Source organism: Heterocephalus glaber, unplaced genomic scaffold (assembly GCF_053883595.1).
Source record: "Heterocephalus glaber isolate CG9 unplaced genomic scaffold, H.glaber_assembly_v1.0 deba00001610, whole genome shotgun sequence".
NCBI classification, from domain to species: domain Eukaryota; kingdom Metazoa; phylum Chordata; class Mammalia; order Rodentia; family Bathyergidae; genus Heterocephalus; species Heterocephalus glaber.
Genome location: NW_028258381.1, coordinates 30,810,502 through 30,837,529, shown reverse-complemented (window position 1 = coordinate 30,837,529; position 27,028 = coordinate 30,810,502). Strand labels below are relative to the sequence as shown.

At 37.7% G+C, this 27,028-nt stretch overlaps 1 protein-coding gene and 1 pseudogene across 12 annotated transcripts in view; both read left to right on the top strand.

The window, feature by feature from the left end:
* The window catches only part of Nme8 (NME/NM23 family member 8), a 45,146-nt gene extending 20,898 nt beyond the window's left edge, over positions 1-24,248 (top strand). For 3 of the 12 annotated variants that reach the window (XM_021254575.2, XM_021254574.2, XM_021254576.2), the window contains 7 exons: positions 206-378; positions 1,497-1,641; positions 2,878-2,985; positions 6,160-6,311; positions 12,081-12,225; positions 14,496-14,722; positions 23,056-24,228. In XM_021254575.2, the coding sequence (XP_021110234.1) occupies positions 206-378; positions 1,497-1,641; positions 2,878-2,985; positions 6,160-6,311; positions 12,081-12,225; positions 14,496-14,721 (949 nt within the window). In that variant the 3' untranslated portion in view covers position 14,722; positions 23,056-24,228. Of the gene's footprint in view, positions 1-205; positions 379-1,496; positions 1,642-2,877; positions 2,986-6,159; positions 6,312-12,080; positions 12,226-14,495; positions 14,723-23,055 lie in introns of all 12 variants that reach the window. The other 9 variants (XM_021254569.2, XM_021254571.2, XM_021254567.2 and 6 more) reach the window with 8 other exon arrangements.
* LOC147822678 (U2 spliceosomal RNA) lies at positions 19,712-19,786 on the top strand (annotated as a pseudogene).
* Positions 24,249-27,028: the final 2,780 nt, after the last annotated feature.

Below are 27,028 nucleotides of genomic sequence, written 5' to 3'. Positions count from 1 at the left end.
CTGATTTTTGGACTACTTCAATAAAAAGCTGGATTAAATATCTTATTTTGGGTGTGAGAGAAATATGGCTTATTTTTCCATGAAATTCAAATTTTATTTGTTTTATTAAACTCCAAGTAATTTTTGAACATACTGACAATTAATTGTTGGCATATTTATTAAAGTTTAGTTTCTAATAACCAAATTATATTTTGGATTTTCACAGTTTGCAAAAGTATCTGGAACAACAACATATATCTCAGTTTTGCGATGTTGAAGATGATGAAGCTAATGTAACAAAGTTCACTGATGTCTTCTTCCCTGATTTTAAAATAGCCAAGGGCAAGAAATTGCAAAGGACACTGGCATTACTGAGACCAGATCTCCTTGAAAAGCAAGGTAGGAAATGTAGTATAAATGCTCAAATAGTTTATAGATAGGATTAGAATGTTCATTTACTAACTTCATTTACTTTATTCATTTTTACTAACTTCTCCTTAACACATGTAATAAACTGGTAATAATGAATAAAGCATTTTTGGAGTTAAAGAGTTTATGAAGCGTTTTCTAATCTGTGACTTGTTAGAGTCAATTTTACTATGGCAGGAATTATAATTTAGGAGAGATTGGAAGCTTTCATGTCTGAAATGCTTCAATTAAGAGCTCAGGTCCACCATAATTAGGAGCATCACTCGAATAAGATATTTCATAGAGCCTATGTTTTTGTCTGTAAAATTCAGAGGATCGAAAGGAGAAAGCATAAACCAACTGCCTGGGACTTTGTTAGTTATTTTTAAACTCATCCCACATTCACAGGGCACAGCGAATACTGAAGAGTAAGAACTGAATTATACATTGACTCTTTTCTTAAATTGATCATTTTACTTTTTTTATACCTGGTACTGTATATGGAAGCACAATTGAAATTTGCGTATTGACTTTTTACTCATCATGTTGCTGAACTCAGTTCTGGGAGCTGTGACATAATTTCCTTGGGAATTTCTAGATAGACCAGGATTTCTTAACTTTCCATCTCCTTACCTTTGGGACCAGGTCATTCTTTGGTGGGATGGGAGCCCTGTCAGGTGCTCTGTAAAATATGCTTAGCAGCATCCTCGGCATCCACTTGCCCCCCAGTTGTGGGGCATTCTTCCCACATCTGTTGTGACCAAACCAAAAGTGCCTCCTAACTCTGTCAAGTTTATCTTGAGGGGCCAAATTTCTTTGGCTGAGCACCATTGGTGTAGACAGTAACACCACCTGCAAGGGAGAAGCATTGCTCCTCTCCCAACTATATGGCTTTTATTTCCTTTGTTATTTTATAACTTGATAGGATAAGAAGTTTGGTCAACCTTAAGTTAAAACCTAAGAGTCTATTTTTATAAACTTTTACATTTCATAAGGAAAAGAAATACATTACACCCTTATGATCATATTATAATACATATATATATATATATATATCTCCAATAACCTAGCAGTTTAAAACCAACTGTCATGTGATTGTTTCTATTTAGATGATGTTTTAAAAGTTATTAAAGATGAAGACTTTGAAATACTGATGGAAAGACAAATAGTATTATCAGAAGAAGAAGCAAAAATGCTGTGTAAGGAGTATGAAAAGGAAAACTATTTTGAGGCCCTTATAGAAAAGATGACCAGGTAAAGCAGAGTTCTGATTTACAAAGCATGATGGGATTTATTCTTGTAATCATTTAATCTGTCTCTTACCCTGCTTTTTATTCACTTTGGCAACCTCTAAATTCCACAAACAGATTCTGAGTCTATTTCTCTGTCTCCTGGCCCTGTCCTGATTATCTGCGCAACTCTGTCTCCTCTACTCATCCTGGAATGTTACTGGAGCAATAGAAAGACATGAAAGTAGATGGAAGACTGATGTTAGATAAAAGGAAGGGAATAAAGTGGGGATGGATGGGACCAAATTATATCATATGTACCGAAACCCAATATTTTGTCAAATTAATACATACTGATAATAAAAGGGAAAATTGGAAAAAGATTAAATAATTGATGTAAATTATCTTGATCTAGATGCAAAGAAAAATTAGAAGTAAATTATTTATAATAATAATTATTATTACTATTGTTATTTTGCAGTACTTGAGATTGAATCCAGAGCCTTTGCACTGAGCTACATCCCTAGCCCTTTTCTTAATCTTTATTTTGTGACAGTGTCTCACTAAGTCACTAAATTGCCCTGGTTGGGCTCAAACTTGTGATCCTCCTGATTCAGCCTCTCAGAGTGCTGGGATTGTAGGCATTTGGCACCATGCTCATATTTTATATTATTTTAATAAAGTTTAAAGATTCCATGACTTCACTACTAACCAAGAAGTGAAATCAACAAATTGCTGCTCTTCAAATAAAAATATGGAACACTAATAACAAGAGAGATCCCAGAGAAGTTGATGGCATCTAGTTGGGTTGAACTCCAGAAGTCCAGGTTGCACCACATGAAATCAATGCAGAGGACTGACTGACTCTGGGCGGTCAGATTTGATCCACTTGACTTTTGGTCAGGGCTTCCGTGATCTCACGGATCAGTAGTCCTGGGAGAGGAGTGGGATGTTGGAAATTGGTCAGGTTTCTACAAGAGTGACTGAAATAGCAGCTGAGGCAGAAATCCAGGAAGGGCACCTAAACCAGAAGGAGCACAGGAACCTGGAAGGAATCACTGGACAAGAGTCAAAGCCTCTGTCTTTCTTCTCTTCCCTTCTTTGCCGCCAACCTCTTAGAAAAATGCACAAAGGAAATTAACGTTAGGACCTCAAAAGGATTACTTTGGCAGGTTTTCAGTCTATTTAACTGTATTTATATTATTTATATCTCATTAGCTACTAAGCCATATTCTTAGTAACTGTTTTTGTTTTCTACCAGGAGTCCATCTCTCGCCCTTGTTTTATTGAGAGAGAATTGTGTGCAACACTGGAAAGAGTTACTGGGACCAAGGACTGTTGAGAAAGTCAGTGAATATCATGCAGAGAGGTAGGATTTATATCCTCAACCCCAAGCTTTTTTCATGAGATCCACTTTAATTTCTTTTTAAGTATAGAAACAAGAACCATAACTCTACTCCAAGACAGCTTCTAGGAAAATGACTTTTCCTGGGGAAGTAGCAGACTATGACAGAGTTCCCATCCAATGCCAGCTTGAGTATGGACAGTATTTTGTGAGAGAACTCTGGGCCTGTAGTTGAGAATTAAGAAGTGTATGCTAAGCCAAAAAGGCCTCTCTTGGGAGAAATACCCACCCCACCTGCTATTTAGGAGAAATTTCTTTGAGAAAGTCTGTGATGGAAGCTTCAGGCCCTTCAACTGATTGTAAGAGTTTCAAGACAATGAAGACTAACTGAATATGTCCTCTGCAATTTGATGGAAAATCTACTGAGTTAGTTTACCAATGAATCTGAAAAATCAGCTAGACTTTGTTATCAATTCAACATCTGACATAGTCCCGGCACAGCTGAAAAATGTTTCAGTATTTTTTATTTTATCTGTCAGGGTTGGTAACATCTGGAGGATAGAAAAAGTATCTCTTCCCTCTCAATACTTGGCATGTAGCTGAAGGAAACAAACAGAATTGTGATTCACCTAAACCCCTCCCCTTCCTCTTTTTTTCAGTACTGGGGATTAAACCCAGGGCTTTCACTACATCTCAACCCTTTTACATTTTTTTTTTTTTGAGACAGGGTCTGGCTAAGTTGCTCAGGGTGGGCTTGAACTTGTGATCCTTCTGCCTCAGCCTCCCATAGGACTACTGATTTCAAAGTAAGATTCGATTCAGGAGAAGAAAGGACTTTCTTTATTGTGTGCAAGAATAAAGATACTCCATAAGGGATAGCAAACTTAACTTACATATTGGCACGATAAATAACAGTACATAGGAAGAAGCACTCACATGGAAGTTGAAGGGCTTTCTTTTGGGCAGGAGGTACTTGAGTCTAACTTGTCCTACAAGGACACATTTTACCCTTTATTCAGTCCTACTCACTTATATATTTGCTCCTTGTTGGAAAATTACTCTAAAGGATAATATGGACTGGACACTCTGCAAGAGTATCCATAGAATCTCTTCATAAAATGTAGCATAGAATGTTTATTAGTCAGCTTTCCAAGTGCTGAACACAATACTCAACATCTACAACTTAAAGGAGGAGAGGTTTAATTTGCCTTATGATATAAAGGGATTCAGTCCATGGTCAGCTGGCTCCAAGACAGAAACATCATAGTGGAAGGGTGTGGCAGAGTAAAACTGCTTAGTTCATAATGGTCAAGGAGTAGAGCAGGGAACAAAACCAGACAGGAAGGGGCCAGGGATCAGATCTAGATCCCAAGGTCATGCCTCCATGATCCACCCAGATACACCCTGATGTGTGCTTCACAGATCAACTAGGTAGATCCCAAAGCCAATCAAATTGATACTTTTCCCTAAGCATCACAGCATGGCACTAGAGAGAAGAATTCCTATCAAAACAAGGTCTGTGCCTGTAGGCAAACTGTTCTAGACACATGGTGGAGGCTGTGCACTGGGACAGAGCTATGTTCTCCTTATGAAGATACTCTGTGGCTGCTCCTCTCTACCCCAATGTTAGAGGGAGAGTTCCGCAAGTCCTTGACCATCATTTTTGTTTGGTCTCCTTGTTTCCAGTTTGATTGTCTCTACCCAGCTCTTACAGGTTACTTTTAAAAGTAATTCTTTTGACAGAAGCCCCTCCAAAGATAAGTGTAGGAATAAGCAAGGGCTGAAGGTTAAACTGGAAATTTTAATGGGTCACTGAAACCAGAGGCAAGAAGGTCTTGAAAACCAAGATTCCAATGACATAAAAGAGGATTCACATCATTCTGAGCAGCAAGGGATACTCAGCATAGTCGAATTTTAGGGGGTTGGCTGATCAGACTGTGTTATTTAAAGTGCACAACATGAAGTGAGCCGAGATTATCTCTTCTACTGAAATATGCATTGCTAGATGGAGAGATAGTTAAAATGACAACAGATGAAACTCCCAGGAACATCAGTTGATTTATGAGATTCATAATCTTTTATAAGGAAGGAAACAGAGCAGAGTAAATTGCCCCAACATGGATGGTCCATTACAGTCAGCTGCCTCTTTCCACAAAACTACCTGAGTGCTGCTATTTTATTGCTGTACCTCCTCTCCTGATGGTTGCATTGTAGTTCTCCTAGATTCTATGTTTATAACTTGTCATCTTTAGTATAAAGTCAAATATGATCTTATGTTTGATAATATTTAAGCCATTTCTCACTTATCTTGAAATAACTCATGGATTGCAGCCTACCCTTAACCTCAAAGTTTGTCATGATACATCTCTTATTATTTTTGTATTGCTCTAGTATATGGTCTTTGGAAACAAACTCCGTGTTTGTACTTATAGCGTTCTGTTTTTAGAGTGATATTTCCATTTACAAAATATAGTAATTCTTGATTGTTATTTCATGCTTTGAAATTTACCACACAGGGAAAAAATGATGAAATACTGACCATGACATACATTTCCTTCACATTAGAGTTAGAGACAAGTTCTGTTTAGAAATAACTCCAAGAACAGTTTTTATATTTCATTTTTACATTGAAAACTGGCCAAATTTGCTTCAGTCTTAAAGAGGCTTTGTACTTTATGTAAATTGAATGAATGCTGGTAGCCAGCTGCACTTCTTTCCCTGAACATTAATGGTGAAAACAAGGGAAGAAATACTAGGAGCTCAATATGTACCATGTGTTTCAAATGCTTCATCTGATTGCACCCTCAAAAATCACCTTGTACATCACCTTGTTCTCTCTTTGAGAGAACTAACACACAAAGAAATTTAATCATTGGCCAGTCAAACATATCTAACAAGTAATGCGACCAGACTCCAACAATCTGGGCTTTTCCATTGGACACAATACCCCTTCTTCCTTTCACGGTTATTCATCAATATCTATCATCATGATGATCTAAATGATCACATCTTTTCTTCCCAATGACTGGCCTCCTTGGAAGGAAGTAGCATGCCCTTACTTCCTTTTGCACACTAAGAAGATCAAGAATGAGTTACTGCTGTATGGTAATTGTTGAACAACTTATATAAATATTGTTATATTGCCTTAGACTGTTATGCTGTGTATAATAGTTTTTGAATTTAACCACTTTTTCCAAGTTTATGTGCACAGTTTGCAATGGGAAATTTGCCTATCAACCAATTGTATGGAAGTGATTCAATGGAGGCTGCTGAAAGGGACATAGAGTGTTTCTTTCCTCCTGAGAACACTTTGGCATTGATTAAGCCTCATGTGACACGTGAACAAAGAGGTAAATATTTTAAAATAAGAGCTGACACATACATTTTTCTTCCAAACTTAGTGAGATTTTTTTAAACTAGAGAAAAGTTAAAAAGCATAACATAATGAATACTCATATCCTTTCATCTAGATTCAACAATTAACTTTGTTGTATTTACATGTGTTTATATATTACTTTTCTGTACATTGGACCAAATACCCAACACTGGCAACTTAAAGGTGGAGACATTTACTTTGGCTCATGGTTTCAGTCCATGATCAGTTGGCACCAAGGCAGAAAGAGTGAGGTAGAAGGGTCTGGCGGAGGAAAGCTGCTCACCTTATGGCAGCCAGGAAGCAGAGAGAGAAGGAGGAGCCAGAACAAGGATACACCCTTCTGGGTCACACCCCAGTGATCACTTCCAGCCAGGCCTCACTTCCTGACAGCACATTCAGCCACAAACTCATCAGTGAGCCATTCCACAATCTAATTCTTTCTAAACACATGAGACTTTTGGAGGACATTTTAGATCTAAACCATAGATCTCTCTCTCTCTCTGTCTCATCTCTCTCTCTCTCTCTCTCTCTCAGAAGGTTCTGGATCTTTAGCACCCAAAAATGTTTTTATAGAAGTCCATTTCAAAGTTGATAGAAATAATGTTTTCTCTCCATAGATATATTCATATGGAAAAGCATAATAATGATATTTCTAATGTTGAGCCATCTATTTATTTCTGTATAAACTATAAATTCCACATAGCCCTATGTTTTTATTTGCTTCTATTTCATTTGGGATTTTTTTCTTTTTTTGCATTGAGACTAAAAAGTTAGATTCGTTTGTATTTGTGTGAAGTCTGAGCAAGTTTAGATTACAATGGAATAATTCCTAGAAACATATTGAAATCTTTACAGGGCTCTGAAAGTTTAAGCAGCACAGGGATTGATATTTGAAGGTTTGGTGGAATTTTCCTGTGAAAATATCTAGGCCTATTGCTTTTCTGTGTATTTTATGGAAACTGATCTACTTAAACTTTTTCTCTTGCTTAGAGTTAATTTCTTTTTTTCTTTTTTTATTATTTTTCATTTTTTATTAGTACATGTTTGTAGTACATAATGATTACATTTATCGTGGAGAATTTGTACATAACACATTTTAATTCATTTTTTGTCCCTTTCTCCTTCTCCTACTCCTTCCAATTCTCCTTCCCCTCCCCACAAGCAAAAGCTCTATTTCTACTTTTCAAATCTTTTTTGTATCCCTTTTCCCTTCCCCCCTCCCCTCTACTTCCATCTCTTGTTCACCTTTCCATTTGAAAAAATGTCCTCTTGTGTGTCTGATTTATTTCACTTAACATTATGGTCTCTAGGTGCATCCATTTACCTAAAAATGCCTCAAATTTATCCTTCTTTATGGCACAGTAGTATTCCATTGAATATACATACCACATTTTAAAATCCATTCAACTGTTGATGGCCATATAGATTGTTTCCAAGATCCTCAGACAAAGCACTAGTATCTAGAATATATAAAGGGCTCAAAAACATTAGACTCTCCAAAATTGAAAGACCCAACCCCAAAAAAGGGCATCCAAAATGTACGGGCACTTCTTAGATAAAGAAGTACAAATGGCCAATAAATACATGAAAATATGTTCAACATCACTGGCCATTCCAAAGTTAATTTCTGAAATCACACTTTCCTAAGGAATTACCTAATTCTACCTACATTAAATCTGCAAAAATAATTTCTTATTTTATTTCCCCTGTTTCAAAGGTTAGTCTTACCATTTCTTACTTTGTTGTCTTTTGAACAACAAGAATTGATTTATTTGAGTTATATTTTATTCCATTTTCTAACATTGCTTTTGGTTTTACCTTTATTATTTTCTTTTCTCTATTTCCTAGTAGGCTTTTTATGTTATAGCTTTCTGAGTTATTATGTAAATTTATAAAACTATATATGTTCTTTTCATATTTGTTTTAATTATTATCACTAGATTTAATGCACAGTATTTACATTGTCATCTTTTAGAAATTTTGCAATTTTAGTTTGTCTTTCCCTGGGGCCTTAGAGTGACTCAGTAGATCAATTTACTTTTTAAATCAGTAATTTTCAAATCAAATTATTCTACTGGATGGTAAATTCTATTTTTATGAATATCTTTACTGCATTGTGATTAGAATGTCTTTTTTATTATTTTTATTGAAATTATTATGGCTTTAGTGAACTACCATATGATAAATGTTTGTGAAGATTCCATGTGTGTAAGAAGGGACATTATTTATTAGCATCACACAAATTTTGAATATATGACATACCTTGGTATTTATTAGATTTATACTTGATTCTCTTCTTTTATTTTTTGCCACCTTGATTTTGTCTTGAACTGTTGGTAAGGAGCTAGTCCCCTATTTTTTGTATGTTGCTGACAATTTCCCCTGTAGTTCTGATTTAAAATGGTGGTTCCTGGGTTATTTGATACAGATATTCATAATTAAAATTCATGGTGGATTTGGGTTTTAAGCATTATATGGGGCCCTTCTTTGTCTCATATAATACTTTAGAGTTCTATGTTGCCTAATATCATACTACATAAACCACTTTCTTGTTATTTGCATTGCCTGTTGCCTTTTTGTATATTTATCTATTTTTAGCCTTCTGCATCACTCTGTTTTTGTGTATCACTTGTATAAAGAATACTAGTTAGTTTTACTTATGATTCTTTCTGAAAATATTTTAAAACATGATATCAACTCATTTACACTTATTGAAATAACGTATCTTATTTTAATTCTGTATTATTTGATATTATACACATTTATGTATTTTTATTTAGTATTGTTTTTCATATTAGATTCTTTACAATTTATTTTGTGCTTGTGAAGTTCATTTGTTCTAGAAGTTAATTTTATAGAAATATCTGCACCATATTTCCTTATTTAAGCTTCTATGATTTGTTGTTTCATCTTTAAATGTTATACTAATACCTCTGTAACAGTTATTGAAATTAACATATTTCTTCTTTCACTCCCTAGTGTATCTCTGTTAAAAGTTGTGATAAACCTACTTTTTTTAGAACCCATGTTATTTATTTTCTGGATATAAAATTCTTGGCTCACATTTTTTCTTGCATTTCTTGAAAATATAACACTATTCTGGTTTTGTATTTTGCTATCAAGTCTGATGTCATACTGTTGTGTTTTTTTTCCTATTTAAAAGACATGGTGTTTTGACAAAAGTTCAGCACAATTTAAGAAAAAAAATCTATCAAGACTGAGAGTTTTACTAAAATATGTCTGAGATTTGGCCAATTTTGATTTATTTTTCCAGATATATATTAACTTCTTTCAATGTCTATATTTATATTATTCCAGGATGGTTTTCTTGGCTTGTAGCTTTACATGTCTGTTCTGTTCTACTGTTCTAGTTTTCAACTTTAGGAAGTTCATTGGAAATACCAGGAAACTCTGCACTAATTCAGTGTGGTTCAAAGTATTCTCTTCTTTTGGTATGATGAAGTCAAAATTTTAAAATAAATATATAATTATATTTCTATGCACAAGAATATATATTTATCCTTGCTTACCTTGTGCATCCATTACTTTCTTTATTATCAACTTCTCTTTATTGGGGTTTCCCTCTAGTCTAATTTTATTCCTGTTTTCTATATGCTTTAATATATTTCAAATCATATCCTTCATTAGGCACTTTTTAATTTAGTTTTTATTTCTGAGATGATTTTATCTTTTTCTTTAATTTCTTTCTTGATTAGACAAGTTTTATTTTACATCTACTTATTGCTTGTCTATTTCTACTTCTGTGTTTGACGTTCTGATTCATGATATGTCTAGGTACCATATGCTTAATTCACACTGGTGTTGTGTTATGCTTTCTTTTGGCTTGTCATCTTTCTGCTTGCTTAATTCACTCTCACTCTTGTTTTCCTCCCTTTTCTTTCTTCTTCCTGCTTTGATGAGAGAAGGAAATATGTTTAAGCAGAAAATTAATTTTACTTCTTAATGGAGTTTGGTGAAGATTTAGGATGCAAGGTAAGGTATATAATTAAGTATATTGGATTTGTGATAAGTAGAAGTATATTAGATTTGTCTACATACTTCAGATGACTCAGTAGAGGCTTATGAGAGTTAAGATCCTCATTAAGTTTCTCAGTTCAGAATGTTCTTTTGTTGTTGTGAAGTCATTTCTATAATAAGTAGGGCCTTAGCAGATGGTAGATCCATATACTATTTCTACAGAGCTCTTTGTTTACCCCTGACATTAACCTCAGCCACTTGCTTCCTTTCTGCTCATCCCCTTACACTACAGCCTTTTTCTTTCCCAATATGCATTCTTTTTCTGGGAACTGATTCCTTCCAAAGTCTGGGTTAGTCCCCAGATGCCTTGCCCATCATGGCTTCCCATGCCACATGCTTTGTCCTCCTTACTGAAAAGGAAAGGGTCTTCCTAGAGGACGAGTAGTCCAGCTGAGAACGCTTCCACTGTGCCTTGCTGCCTTAGGGCAAAACCCAGATTCTTCAGAAGATAGAGCTCTTTATCCCCCCTTCTCCATCTCCAATGCCAACTTCATCTTCAGCAGGTTCTCACACCATGTCTTTCTCTCTTCTCTTTGAACTTGGTGTTTGTCAGTCACTCTGCCCACCAGGCTTTTCTCCTACCTCTCTGCCTGGTGATCACACTTTATTTTTTCCATACTCAACACAAAAGTCAACATCTCTAAAGAGAAATCCCTGCTGCCCACCCAGGGTTGTTTCCTGTGATTCTAGGAGCTTACACATGCTTCTTTATGTATCGACCAGCTTCTCATGATCCATTTATAGGCTTGGCTCTTGGACCAGCTGATTAATATCTGAGGAAGAGTTTCTACTCTCTTCATGTCCGTTTCCACAGCACCTCTGTTAGGGTGCATCCTGGCCACCTCCTTTCTAGCAGGAAAAGTTCAGGCTTCTCCGGATGTCTGCTGTCTGTGGTCACAGTTATGTCTGGCTGCCAGCATAGCACTTCTGAGTCCCTTTGGGAATGAATTAGAGCCTTTTATTTTGTTTTATTTTTACCAGAAAGCTTCAAGTTTCTCCATTTGCTCACTTTTGTCTCCAGAATACTGTTTGCAATATTTAGGATGTTGTTGAGATTTTGTTTTTAATTTGAATGTTATCAATATTATTAATACATATTTGTGATGTATAATGATGAATGCATTCATCATGGGGACTTGGTACATATACATATTGCACTTTAGTCCTTTTTACTTTCCCTTCCCTTCCCCTCCCTCCTCCTCTCTCCATCCCTAGATAGTGTGCCCATTTGCAAAAGTCTATCTCCCTGTATCCTACCATCTTTCTTTTATTTCACTATTTGAGACTCAAATTGACTCCCAATTTCGACCAGACTTTAATTCTCTCGGTATTGCCCTGCTCTTCAGAGAGAAGAATTCAGATTGACTCTTCCTTTAGATATAGATCAAGGAAAAAAGTCTTTGGCATTTGTACTGTGGAGGGGAAAATATGTCTTCATTCTTAGCCTGCTAGAAGCGCTCTTCCCTCTGATAGTGCCCAAAGTGCTCCTGTGGTTTCTGGAAAGGTAGATCTTAGACTGGAACTTAGACTGACATCTTCAAGATCTGAGTGTCAGTTTGGTGCTGTTAAAGTTTAATTTAGCTTAGCACAGTTTGGGGTTTTTTCTTAAACTACAAAATGTAAATGTAACTATTACTTTCAATGTCCTTGAGCATAAGCAAAGGAGAAGCATTCTGTAAGGTTACCGCATCTCTGTCTTCCCCAGCAGAGATCCTGAAGCTCATCAAGGAGGAGGGGTTTGAGCTGACTCAGATGAAGGACATGCTCCTCACTCCTGAGCAAGTGGGGAAGATTTATTTCCAAATAACAAAGAAAGACTTCTACAAAGACATCGTAGAAGTATTGTCTGAGTAAGTTCCTGATATGCACTTGTATACATTACCAAAGTACATCAATTTAGAAACTCTGAGAAATAGATATTACTTAAAAACTTTCCATCTAATCACATTTATGAAAAGACATTCTGTTAATGTGTGGTGTTTGTTTACTTTCTCTCCTTATCTTCTTCTCTTTCCCCTCCTTCTCTCCTTCTTCCTTTCCTCCCTCCCTTGCTTCTTTCCTTTCTTCTTCTGCCCCATTAGATCTTTACATTAGACACAGAGGCATCTGAATTCAAAGCCTCATTTTGCTGATATTCTGTATCAGTACCTCAGTTTCCTGATCTCTCAAATGGGAATGAAATAGGACCTACCTCACGTTTGGTGGTGAGGCTAAGCAACTGATACAATGACAGCACTTGGGATAGTGTGTGTGGCATATCTCAAGTGTTCAATTAATGTTAGCTGTCATATCTTTATACATCTTTTTTTCTTTTACATATGTAACATCTTGTCAAACTCTTAACATGCATAATAAATGTACAAAGTATGATCAAAATACACAGTGAATATTTTAAATTTTAAAATTTATCACAGTAAAAGACACTATAACACACCTGAAAATCCTCTCCCTCACTTTAAATACACCTATCCCATCATTCTTGCCACTTTCTGAAGCAATTCTGGAAGACTTCTGTTGTGAATGTCTTTAGTTGCTCTGTTGTGGTTACCTCAATATCCTAAACTGATTTAAAACATTTACCTTTCATGATCATTTTGACTTTGGTGAAGAGCCAGAAGATGCACAGTGCCAGATCTGGTAAATAAAGTAGATGAAGACATACTGTAATGTATTTACAAACCTGGGTCTTCATTGGATGGCACTGAGTAGCAGTGTTCACCATATTTTTTATTGTACCTGTTGAAGACACTCATGAAAGAGAACAACCAGGGCTGTTTCACAAGGTAGCAAGAATGATGCGGTGTGTTAGAATCAAAGTGGAGTATTGTGAGAAAGGCTAATGGCAATGTGTGTTTTACTATAATCACTTTTTAAAGTTTAAACCTTCGCCATATATTTCTATCACACCTTATGTATAGTTACATGAATGGTATATATTATGTTGGAACTTCTTTCTTCCGCATTACAGATCTGTGCCTGGCAGCATGTATCTTTATAAGCACTGCAGACAAATGGACAGCTAATATCTATTGATGTTTACTTAATTCCAAGTCTCCTGCTGACTTATTTACACTTTATCTCATCTGACCCTCATAACAACTCCAAGAAGTAGATTTGTCTAGAATTTCCACTTTGGCTATGTAAGACAGAGGCTCAGGGAAATTGTCCAAGGTCACAAAGCTAGTGTTTGGTAGGACTCTGAACCCAGAGAAGCTATGCTCTTGACTGCTGCTTGCCAGAGCTTACTTTTCCATGAAGGTCATAATTACTTGAAAACACCTTTATCTATTTACTTTGACTTTTAAAAAATGCCATGTGTTAAGAAACCTCTTTAAATAAAATATCTTTCCTTTATAGACCCTGGCCATTTGTCAGTGAGTCAGGAAAGGTAGTATTATAGATTTCAAACAAAAGATCACCCAACACATAAGTAGTAATTAGATACAAATAATACACAGAATCTCAAGGACTTTGAGTGACTGCACCTTGATGGCTTGGAAAACAAAACTAACTTTCCAGTCTTTTGAAGGCTTCATCCCCTGGGACCCAGACACTGATTGGACTTAGGCTATTCACTAAGGGTACTGTGTAGAGCAGAGGAGAAAGAATCAGGCCAGGGAAGAGGGAGAATTCCAGGGGCAGTGAAGGCCTGACAGCTGCTGCTGACCCTGCTGGATAGGTCCATGTGGCTGCACTGTGATAGGCTGAGATGTCCAGGCCTTTGCATTCTAACACTGGCCATCCCTGGAATAGTCCACCTGGAAATGAGGGTGGCCCACGTAAGGTGGCTTCCCTTCCTAAGGGCAATCCTTGAAGAGGCTAGATGGCACAGAGTCACCATGAAACCATAAGGCCTGGTTCCATGTCAATATCTATGTGACCCTCAAAGTAGCAAAAATAATGCTTCCATTGACAAATATTCTCTAGAATTAACCAACAGCACTTAGCACAAAAACCTGTTAGGAGAAAGAAAGTGGCAAACAAATAGCACAAAATACCAGGGGTTAGGACAAAGGATAAAGAGGAGCTCATGGGACCAGCCTGTGACATTTTATCACCATGTATGCAATCTGAGCCACTGCAAATAGCTCAAGTCTTCTCAAAGCGTTGTTGTTTGCAGGGGTCAGTCTTTGGTCATGGTTCTGACCAAGTGGAATGCTATTGTAAGCTGGAGACGGTTGATGGGCCCAGTAGACCCAGAAGAAGCAAAACTCCTGTCCCCAGACTCCATCAGAGCCCGATTTGGAATAAACATCTTGAAAAACGCTGTCCACGGATCAACTAATCATTATTCAGCAACAGTGAATAGCAATGCATTATTTGAAGAGGATGCAGGGGAAGAGTAAGGTATGTACCACGAGGAATCCACCATTTTCATTAGTGTTTTCTTTGATTGTTACATGGATTGAGCCTAGGCCAAGCCTGTCCTGAAAAGATAAAAACCTTTCCCATATTTATGAATCAAACTTTATTTCCTACCAGATACACCATGCTGTTTTATAGCAGCCTCAGAGCCAAGCCTTATAATGCCAGTGGCCTGGAGGTCCCAGTTGCCTGGAGCTAGGAAAAGGAAGCTGCAGCCCAGCTGCAGAGATAGGGAAAGTGGGGTGCACGAGATGCCCTGAGTTTGCAAACCTAGGCCTCAAGCTGTTAGTGTCATCTGCCCTGTTGATCACCTCTTGCTGTGTGGCCTCATTCCTAGGAGGCTACGGACTAGTTCCTGTCTGTGGTCTGGGAGTTGGGGACCCTTCATTTAGGCTATAATTTATCCAGCTATTTAAAAATGAATCAAAGTATTATATATACAAAGTCAGTTCTAGCAAGGTACAGGTTTGTCTATGGGTGTGACTCAATTTTAGACCAAAATGTGATCACACAACCCTTCAAAATTTAAGTTGGTAAAATATGTGTCGTATAGCTGGCTTGAACTGTGGGTTCTTGATTAATACAAAACTGGCAGGATGAAGATTGTTACCTCCAGAAGAAAGCAAATCTAGTGGGATGACAAGTGAAGAATGATTGGCAAAAGAGGAGGCTCTCCGTGGAGCTACATCTTGTTTGTAGCTCCTGTTAGCAATGATTCTTCTAATACCTATATATTCCTCCTTTTTTTGTGGCAGAAGGAGCATTATTATTTACTTATACAGGAGATTTGCAAGTAGTATATAATTCAGTGCTGAACTGATGGGTGTATGTTTGTGAGTAGGAGCTGGAAAAGGTAAAGTATGGAATAGCCTTGGGTAAGATTTTCAAAATCAGAGGAAAGAAAGTGAATTCAGTTTGTAAACTGTCATCTTTGTCTAGACAGTCATCTATGTCTATACCTTAGTGCTAGAGATGTGCCTAAAGAGGCTTTGCTGGGTTCTGTCTTACTGTGTGCACTCCTCTGTATCATGTGGCTCTGAGAGATGGTATTGGTGGGTCTGTTTGAGACACTGAAGACTCATTTGTGGAGATCTTGCTAGATGCAGGGTATGGTTGTGGGATGGGTTTGCATAGCCCTTGTTCTAAAACACCTTATAACTAAGAGCAGGAGATAGAGAATGAACATGCGTTCTAGGGTTAGGGTAACTAGCGTGACTGCTCTGCGTAGAGGCATGGAGGGCATGGGAGGAGGAATGAGATACAAACTATTCAGGCAGGAGGCATGGTGATAATCTGCTGAGATAGCATAGAAAACAGTGGGTAGGGTTTGGATGGGAGGAGAAAATGAGTCTTAGTGGACGCATTACCTCAGGAAGACTTGATAATTGACTATGATTGACCAGTAACTACCCCACCAAAGAAGTAGGACAATAAAGCTTACTGTCTTGAGTAACTGAGAAAATAATAAACCATCCCCAGATGGAGAATTTAGGAGAGAGAAGCAGATTAGGAGGTAATACCACGTGTTTTGTTTTGATTGTGCTGGGAAGAGGATATTGGAATTGGAAATCACTCAGTCTCCTAGATCTTTGGACCAAGAAGGCCCCACTAGAGTAACGTCACCAAAATGCTGGGGCAGGCAGCTGCACGTGCACATCCTTCCACAAAAATATTGAAGAAATAGCCAGAAACTGTCCAACATTTTTTTCCAGAAATTTGGAAACAAGGGAATGCTCAAACAATACAAAATCAACTTAAAATGGCATGATGGTGTGGTGACATTTTTATTTGACCTTGTCTCACCATTTTGCCAGTGACAGTCTGAAAGGTGGCAGCCGGCATCTCCCTAATCTCTGGTTCCAAAGAGAATAAGAGATCTTACAAGTTCTTGTGTCTGCGCTAGCCTTTCTGCAGTCTCTGCCTGAACAGGGCATTCATGACTATTTCACTCGATCAGGAAACCACTCAGGTGAGAAAGCAGTGGGCAGTGCTTGCTGACACTTTTAAGTCACTGAAAAATCTTTGGGGCCAAAGATTATGGCTGGGACATGTGATAGATGACCTGAAATCAGGGGAGAAAAACAGAGAGGAGAGGGAGAGAAGAGAGGAGGAGAGGGGAGGGGAGGGGAGAGATTGATTCTTTGGGAAATTGGGGTATTTAAAACCACTAGTGCACCATGTTCATAGCAGCACAGTTTGTAACAGCTAAAACTTGGAAGTAGCCCAAATGCCCACCAACTGGAGACTGGATCAAGAAAATGTGTTTAAAAAAAAAAAAATGAAATGGAGTACTACTCCACCATAAAAAATGAGAAATTAGAGACATTTATTGCTAAATGGATGCACATTGAGGCGATACTCTTAAGTGAAATAAATAGGACACACGTGTAAATACCGAATAGTTTCTCTAGTGTGAGAAACTGAAAGTGTAAATAAGGACTAAAAGGTATAATAGATAATGTGAAATAGGAAGAAAAGGGGCAAAGGGGAAGGGGAAGTGGGAGGGGTAGGGGAAAGGAAAGAAGGGAGTGGAATTAATATGAGAAAGTGGAAAAATGGAAACAAAGCCTTTGTAAATAGGGAGGGATGGAGGGGTTGAAGGGAAGGCAGGGGAAGGGGGAAAAATAAGAACCAAGAGAGATTATGTAAAGGTGCAAATTTTCAATGATGAATGTCATTATATTGTATACCTAAAATGTACCAATAAAATTAAATTTAAAAAAAACCCACTAGTGGACACTAGTGAGGAATTTAGAAAGTAATGCACATGCCCATAACAAAATGTATGCTTTGAAAAGATCCTAGGTTTTCACCACTTGCTGATCTGTGGACTCAGTACAAACAGGAAAACAAAGAATTAGAACTGTCAGTGCCTGACCAAGCATTAAATAAGTGTTCCAACACACAATCTGCAAAACACTAGGGAAGGTATTTTGTTGTTACTTTTTGACCTGGCTTTTAAAGAACTGTGTAAAAAAAAAAAAGCTTACTGAAAACAAAATTAAATCTTTATCAATCAAGAAGAGCAGGGCCAGGGATTTAGCTCAGTGGTTTCACTGCCTGCCTCTCAAGCACAAGGTCTGGAGTTGGATCCTTGGTACCAAAAAAAAGGTACCTTGGAGAAGATGGAAATTTGACTTTGAAACTAAGTTATAATTCAAACTAGGTTGCTATAAATTTAAGAATATTATTATGATTCTCAAGGTAACCATTAAGAAATAACTACAACAATTATTTAAAATTTACAAAAACAGAAAAGAGACTCCAAATGTTGCACTACCAAAACAAACAAACAAAAAACTAAATACAAAATTAGGCAGTAAGAGAATAATTGAGGAAGAAAAGTACATAGTAGGACATACAAAAAACAAAAGCAGTAAGTCCTTCTTACTCACCAATTACTTTAAATATAAATGGAGTAGAGAGAGCAGAGATTGGCAAAGTGGATCAAAACACACAATCCATCTCCATGCTGCTACAAAAAACCTTTAGAGGCAAAGACAGAGAAGCTAAAAGTATAAAGTAGATATGTATATTTCATACAAATAGTAACCAAGAGATGCTGAGTGTTTATATTATTATCATAAAGATATATTTTAAGTCAAAAAACTTACAAGAGCCATAAAGGACATTAAATATTGGAATAAGATTTAATCCATCTATACAGCAATTATAAATGTGTATGCACAGAAAAACAAAAAATAGTACTGCAATAACAATTTAAGTCTTTAATACTCCTCTTTAAATAATGTATACAACAAGCCAGAATGCTAGCAAATAAATGGAGAAAATGAACAACGTTATAGACGAACTTGAGCTCACAAACTTATGGTCCACTCCACCCTTCTAAGATAGAACACACATTCTTCTCAATGACCCATGGCACTTTCTCTAAAATAGACTATTTTATACCACAAAAATTGTCTTAATAAATTTTTAAAATATTTAAATTACATGAAGCATCTTTTCCAAATATTATGGAATTGAGCTCAAAATCAATAACACAAGAACACTGGAAAGCTCACAAACTTCTGTAAATTAAGCAATATACTATTAGAACCAATAGGTTGAAGAAGAAATCACATAGACACACGCGTGCATACACACACACACATGCAATTAGAAAATTCCTGAGACAAATGAAAGGGAAAGCAAAGATGGGATGTAGTGTTAAGAAAGGAATTTAGAACTGTAATTGCATTAAAAAGGAAAAATCTCAAATTAATAATCTGAAATTACATTGTAAAAAACTACCAAAATAAAAGAGCAAACTGGACCAAGATTTAGTAGAAACAAGAGAAATAAAGATTGGAATGGATATCAATGAAGTAGAAAACAGAAAAATATCAATGGATCCAAAATAGGGTCCTTTGCAAAGATCAACAAACTTACAATACCTTTAGCCACATCAACCGTCCCCAAACTTTCTGGCACCATGGACTGGTTTCTTGAAAGCCAGTTTTTCCAAAGAATGGATGGGGAAAAGGTGGTTTTTAGGTGATTCAAAAGAGCTCTTAACCCAGATCCCTTGCTTTCCTCAGTTCACAGTGGGGATCTCCCTTCTATGGTGATCTAATTCCCTGCTGATCTGACAGGAGGCAAAGCTCAGGGGAAGACTCCAGTGTTGGGGAGGGGCTGTAAGTAAGGATGAAGCTGTTTGCTCCTCCACTGCTCACCTCTTGCCGTGCGGCCCAGTTCCTCACAGGCCATGGTTGGGGATGCCTGAGCTGCACTGACTGAAAGAAAAAACAAGAACATGCAAGTCACTGGAACCAGAATTGAAAAAAAGAGACATTACCACTCACAGTACAGAAATGAAAGCAATTACAAGAGAATACTGTGAACAATATTATGTCAACCAAGTGGAAAATTGAGATGAAATATGCAAACTTCTAGGAAGCCATAAACTACCAAAACTGACTCATGAAAAAATAGAAGATCTATTAAGGTCAATAACAACTAAGGAAATTAATCTCTTCTTGGCCTTTTGGCTAAGATCAAGTGTAGTACAAATGAGGAAATTAAATTAGTAATGAAAAACCTCCTAACAAAGAAAAAGACCAAATGTCTTCATTGGCGAATACTATTAAACATTTCACTGAGAAATGCTGTCAATTGTCAAGCTTTCCAAGAGAAAAATCAAAGAGTGAAAAACAATCCCTAACTCAACCATGAGGCGTCATTACTCTAATACTAAAGCCAGACAAAGGAAACTATAAGAAGTCTCTAGAAAACATACCTTCTGAACACTGATGCCCCAATGTTCAACAAAATACCAGAAAACTGAATTCAACAGTATGTGCAAAGGATTATGCACCACGAACAAGTGATATTTATGCCAGGAATGCAAGGGTGTTAAAATGTGCTAATCAATCAATGCAATGCAGCACATTAATAGAATGGAGAAAAATACATCACTCAAGTAATGCAGAAAACAGCATTCAGCAAAATCCAACACACTTCTATGACAGAGAACATTCAGTAAATTAGAAACAGAGGTTCTTCAATGTGAGAGATGCCATGTTTGAAATCCTGCAGCCAACAGTCTGTTAAGTGGTGGAAGACTGAAAACTTTTTTCTAAGATCAAAAACACACTGAGATCCCTGCCTTTACCGATTCTACTTAACATAATATTGGAAGTTCTAACCATGGAAATTAGACAACTAGATAAATAAAACATATGGATTAGAGAGGAAAAGTTAAAATCTCTATTAGCATATGACATGGTCTTATGTAAAGAAAACCCTGGAAAAACACACACACACACATATGCATTTGTTAAGAGCTAAATCAGCAAAAGTTCAAGATACACAAGCAGCACATAAAAGTCACTTGTGCTTCTGTGTAGTAGCAATGAAATATCTGCAAAAAGAAATTAGGAAAATAATTCCACATGCCACAGCATCAAAAAGTAACATATTTAGGAATAAGTTTAACCAACGAGGCACAAAATGTGTACACTCAAAATACAAAATAATTCTGGCAGAAACATAAATAGGACATAAATAAATGAGATATATTCATGGATTGGGAAACCTAGTATTTTTTAAGATAACAATACTACCCAAGCACTCTACAGATTCAAAGTGATCCTTAACAAAAGCTTCATAATGTTTTGGGGGTTTTTTTTCTGTAGAAATGGAAAAAAATCTATCCTAAAATTTATATAAACTGTTCAGGGACTTAGAAGAGCCCAGAGAGTCTTGAAAAGGACAAAGTCAGAATATTCCCACTTCCTGATTTCAGAACTTAATACCAAGTTAATTGTCAAAACAGCATGATAGTGGCTTGACATATAATCAACAGGGCAGAACTGAGAGCACACAAATAAACCTTCACATCCACCATCATGTGATACTCAACAAGTGTGCGATATAGTAAGAAGAAAATAGTCTTTTCAATAAACAATGCTAGTGAGACTAGATATCCACTTTTAAAATAATAAAGTTAGCCCCCATACCATACTCATCATGGATAAAAAAATGTAAGTTTAAGAGGCAAAATTATAAAACTCTTAGAAGAAAACATAAGGGAAAATCTGCAGGATGCTGCATCAAATATCAGTTTCTTACCTACAATAACAAAGAAAAAGGCAACAAATGAAAAAGTAGATAAATTGAATTTCAATGAAATTAAAAACTTTGTGTATCAAAAGACACTCTCGAAGAGTAAAAAAGACAACATACAATGGGAAAAAATATTTGCAAATAATATAACTGATAATAGTTTAATATAAAAACATTTAAGGAGCCAGGGATTTAGCTCAGTTTATTTGCCGCCTGCTGCGCAAGCGCAAGGACCCGAGTTCGATCCCCGGTACCAAAAAAAAAAAAAAATTTAAGGAATTCGGCTATTCAACACCAACAGCAAAACAACCCAGTTAAAGAGTTGAGTAGGCATTTCCACAAAGAAGAAATACAAATGGCCAAGAAGGACATGAAAATATCCTCGACACTATTAGGAAAAGACAAATCAAAACAGAAATGAGCTGTCACTTCAACTGTAACTAGGATATCTATAATAAAAGTGGGAAACAATCAAGGTTTGATGAGGATGTGGATAAATGGGCGCCCTTGGACACTGTGGGTGGAACTGTACAAGGGCACAGCTGGTGTGGAAAATAGCAGTTCCCCCCAAATTTAAATACACAATTATTATTTGACCTAGCAATTCTACTCATAGATATGTACCCAACAGGACTGAAGATAGAACTCAAAGCATGTGCTAATACATCAGTGTTCATTGGAAAATGATTCACAATAGCAAAAGGCAAACAAAGTCCAAAGGTCTATCAATACAAGAATGCACAAACAACTTCTGGTATATCCATTCAGTGGACTATTACCTATCTCTATAAAGAAATGAAGTACAGATACATACTACAACATGGATTAACCTTGAGTACAGTTTATTAAATGAAATACGTGACACACAAAAGGACAAATATTGGATGATGCTAGTCACATGAGGTACCTTAGAAGGGGAAACCATACTGACACAAAGTAAATTACATAGATTATGCATGACTTTCTAGAGAGGAGTGAAAGGGGAAGAGGAGTTGGAAATTTCTGCTTAATCTGAACAGCATTTCTGTTTGAGGTGATGAAAAGCTTGGGAAAGACCATGGTGATAGTTGCAAACACTGTGAATGTAATTAATACCATTTACTTGTACACTTAAGTTGCTACAATGTATACATAGATATATATGTATGTGTGTATCCTTGATGAAAAAAATAATAAAAAGTCCCCAAAACAACTCCTCAAATTATGGAAAGTTAGGTTTGTTTTATGACATATTTAAAGGAAAAGGAATGTAATACTGACATCAAAGTCCTTAAAAAGTAAATCTTTAATAAAGCTCTTGAAGAGATAGCAAATCAAAAAAATATTTGTTCAAACAAAGTAATAGCAACATAACAATACATCCCTAGAACTCTTCCCTGGGCATGTTTGCCCCCAAGGCCCACCGGGAACCCTGAGCTGGAGCTACATCCCACCTCAACCTCTCTATGCATCCAGTGAAGACCCACACAGTCAGTCCTGTTGTCCTCTGTTCCTTCCGGTTCACTTCCTTACCTTTGGCTTAACCAGCAGTTGTGAATTCTTCAACAGCTTGGATAAAATGCTGTGCTTTCTCACAAGTTCTTTGTGAGTTTCGAACTTGTTGAATGGAGGAGTGTACAGGTGAGGCAAAAGGCCCAGCACCTTTCACAAGTCAGGGATTTGTGTTTGCACCTTGTACATGCAAACTCTAGACTGCTGTAGACTTAGCACAGAGTGGTGCCATTTCGTTTATTGTGTTCTTTTCCTAGAACATTGAGAAGATAACAAGAAAGTCCCTTCAACATATAATCATGTGGCACAGCCTCTGGGGGGAAGAATAAGACATTCTTTGGAGGAAAGCTAATTTCAAGATGAAAAAGTGGACGATGAAGCACAATAAGAATAAAAACCATAAGCCACAGACAAATATCGATGATTATTTGTACCCTGTCTTTGAGAAAGGATTTAACGTGACTTCTATAAATGCACAGCACAAGTTACAGGAAAGTAATCCAGGAGAAACAATACAGGGAGAGGGAGAAAAGTCTATCACCTGGAATTATAGGCAAAATGCACATTGAAAGGCCCTGATGTATGTTTGACTCTAAATTTTCCAGCAGAAAACTCTGACACGGAGAGATTTATGTAGTTTGCCATCTCACAACACTATATCACAGGCCAGTGGTGGCAAACCTGTGGCATGAATCCTCCCTGTTGGCATGGGAGCTGAGTTGCCCCAGCATCACCCTAGCAGCCAAGTATCGGTTTAATTGCAGTGTTGGCACCTAATGGGTTTTGAATTGCAGTTTGGGCACTCGGCCTCTGAAACTTTCATCATTGCTGGTGTAGGCCGTGTCCCTGATGGTAAGATGACAAAAGTATCTCTTGTGTAAGGAGACGGTGATAAGCCCACATTTTCATTGTTTCGATCCCCCCTCCAGATATAATTTAAATGTTGTTTCCTGTAGTAAAGCCCTCTTCAGCTTGTGTCCGGGGTCTTGTGCGATATCCAGCATGCTAGCTATGACATCCTCCTGTCCACTGCATTCCGAAGAACACAGTAGGGCTTGGCAGTGAATGTGAGAGATGTTGTGCGATTAGCATTCCCTTCTAAACCCTCAACCCTTATACTGATAACATTTAGAAACAGCCTGGGATGGTGCCACACACCTGCAATCCCAGCACTTTAAGAGGCTGAGGCAGGAGGATCTCACGTTGGAGCTCAGCCTGCGCAACGAAGGGACTTAGCAAGACCCTGTCCCCAAAAAAGGGCTGGTAATGTAGCTTGGTGAAAAGGCCCTAGGTTCAATCCCCAATACTGCAAATATATATATTCAAACTTTGAACATCTAGGGTTAGTAGTAAGAAATTACCCCAAACGCGGTGGGTTTCAACAGTGTTTGGGATGTTTAAGAAGCACACCTGTCAACATTGTTAAATTATATAATGTCTGATTACATACAAATTATCAGGATGCTGCTCAATCTTTCTACAAAATGTATTTTTTTAAAAAGTAAATTGGTCATTGACTTTGTATTATGCAGAGAAAATGAATATAGTAGAATCTTCACCTTCTGTTCTTCCTGCAGCATTCCCATTACTCCAGATTGAGAACCATTTTCTGCTGCTTTGCAGTCGGATTGCATCTGGTGGCTCCTTATACGGTGGTGTTCTGTGACACCTGGGGTCACTGCCTCAGTGATGGTTCAGAACTTTGAAAGCATTAAAACTCCCTTAAAAGCAATATCATATTTGACCAGCAGGTGGCAGACTCCACTCAGTGTTGTATAATTTACGGCTGCAGCTGTACAAAGATTTTATATGCGAAATATAGAGAAAGGCAATTTGGATTCAGGCAAATAACCAGAAATCTAATAATCCAAAGAGACATAAGAGGCATTTACCATTGCATCCCAAGAGGCAATTCACCTTTACCTTGTAGTAGGCTGGGTCCTGGGCAGACTGAATTTAGGGGATGGGACACAGAAGTGTGAGGCAGGTATATGCGGCTGGGGATGGCAGGATTTGAAATGATCTTCTTGCTCCTTGGGAAGACAGGTGAAAAAGTCTAGCAGATTCTCAGAGCCCCAGCTGAGTGAGCTGGCCTCGAGTTGCAGCTGGAGTTAGGCAGAAAGGCCACAATTCTGAGTCCTCGTAGTTGAGGCAGGTGAGGGCTGCAGGACAGGTGGGAAGAGCCTGGAGCAATGGGCTGGCATTTGTTGACATGATGAGGTGCACATGGTGGTGGGGATGTGGGTACCAATACAGGACAGGCTAAGAAAGTGGGCAGTGGGACACCTGGGCGGGAAGCAGTTCTGTCCCAACAGCTAGATGGGGCTGAGGAGGCCTGCGGCTTTATGGATTCTGCGCCCAGAATGGTGCCCACCCCCTTGTAATGGCACAGTCCCGCACCCTGACCCTGAAGCCATATCTCTAATGGCCCAGTGTCAGCCAGCTTTTAGTCGCTGTAATAAAATACCTGAGAAAATTCACTTAAAAAGAGAAAAGTTTTATTTTATCTCAGGGTTTCAGAGGGTTCGATCTGTGGTTGGTTGGACCCATTGCTTTTGGACCTGTGGTGGGTCAGAACATCATGGTGGGTTCTGAAGCAGCTCACCTCACAGTGGCATGGAAGCAAAGAAGCAGAAGAGGAGGCACGGGGGTCCTGATATCCTTTTTGAAGATACATTCCCAGGGACCTAACTTCATCCCAGAAGGCCCCAACAGCACCACGGATTGGGGCCAAGCCTTGGATGCGGGCCATTGGGGAACATTTAAGATCCAAGCAACAGCAGTCCTTTCCAACCCCTGCCAATGTAGGACTCCTGAAGCATCCTTGATTGGAGCCCAGTGCTCCTGTCCACCGTAGGCAGACAGTCTGGACAGATTTTGCAAAGTGTGCCGTCCTTTACTTTATGGCCTATAGGCTGGACTTTCTTGGTGACTTTTCTGCTCACAAAGTGGATCTCCTCACACTATTGCTTGCCTGAACCGTGTCTGAACTTGCTCGCTGCTTGGAAGCTACTCTGGATGACTTCCAAAGCCTGATATTTTATGCTTTCGGTAAAGGAAGAAAGTTGACTCAGCAATTGTACATGTGATTTTCAGCTGCTGAATTACTTCAGTGACGTAATGAATATGTGAAATTCCCAGAAGACTAAAAGTGTTAACAAATTATAAAATTATATCAGTTTGGTATGGTTTTTCAGATTTTCCCTTGGTATCATGTATCATGATGCAATTTTATACACAATACCTTTTTTTGTTGTTTACCTCAAGTTCTTTATACTGCATTATATTATTCAAATTCTCTGTCAAGCTAAATTTAATTGCTAATGTAATATGTTCTTTTCCTTTTTCAAAGTTTGCCATTTAAGTGACCTAAAGTGACCCTTCTAAAGAATGTATTAAACTTATGTTTTTGCTCTTAGAACCCATAAAGGCAAAAAATACATCATGAGCTTTGTTACTGCCAAATACTTCCCAAAGTATTTCCTTACATTCTAATAGGAGTGTCTTTCAAGTAGAGAAGCAAATAAATACTGTACGATTTAGAGTTGCGATAGACAATTTCTCTCTTCAATAAATTTAAAATAGTAAAAAACATAAAGATAGGTGAATATATAAAAGTCTTTAAGGTTTAGGAATTCACATAGTGGATCGATGTCACAGAAATCAACAGACATTTTGTTAACATCACCACTTTATAGACTGTGCCGGAAATATAATGGTAAAATTTTAGTATTTTTATGATTGTCAGACCACGATAGTCATGAGAAGTTGAACCACCAAACCCAGGGGCTGTAACTGACAAGGGTTCCAGCTGCTGCACTCTGAAGTCTATTGCTACTTTTTTAAAGTAGTCATAGTACCGGGTTGCTCCTATTCAGCAACAGCACAACAGAGCCCATAGGCAGAGCTGTCCCTGAGCGAGAGAGGTCACTTTGGTTTAATGGTTGACTTTGGCTGAAGCCTCCCCAGTAGTTTTGTGAGACTCCCCCTTGGATGGTTGCTGCAATCTGTAATGTTCCCAGACAGTCTCTTCTTCCCCGTCTGTCACCTTCATTCTATCACATGCATCACTGTGTGCATCTCTCTTGGCCTACCCAGTTCTTCTTCCCCCTCAAAAGCTTTCCTCTAAGAGAATCCTTGCACATTTAATTCTGTTTCGGCACCTGCTTCTGTAGGACCCAGGCTAACGCACATACCATCAATGAAATAATTTTCAAATTTGCATGTCTA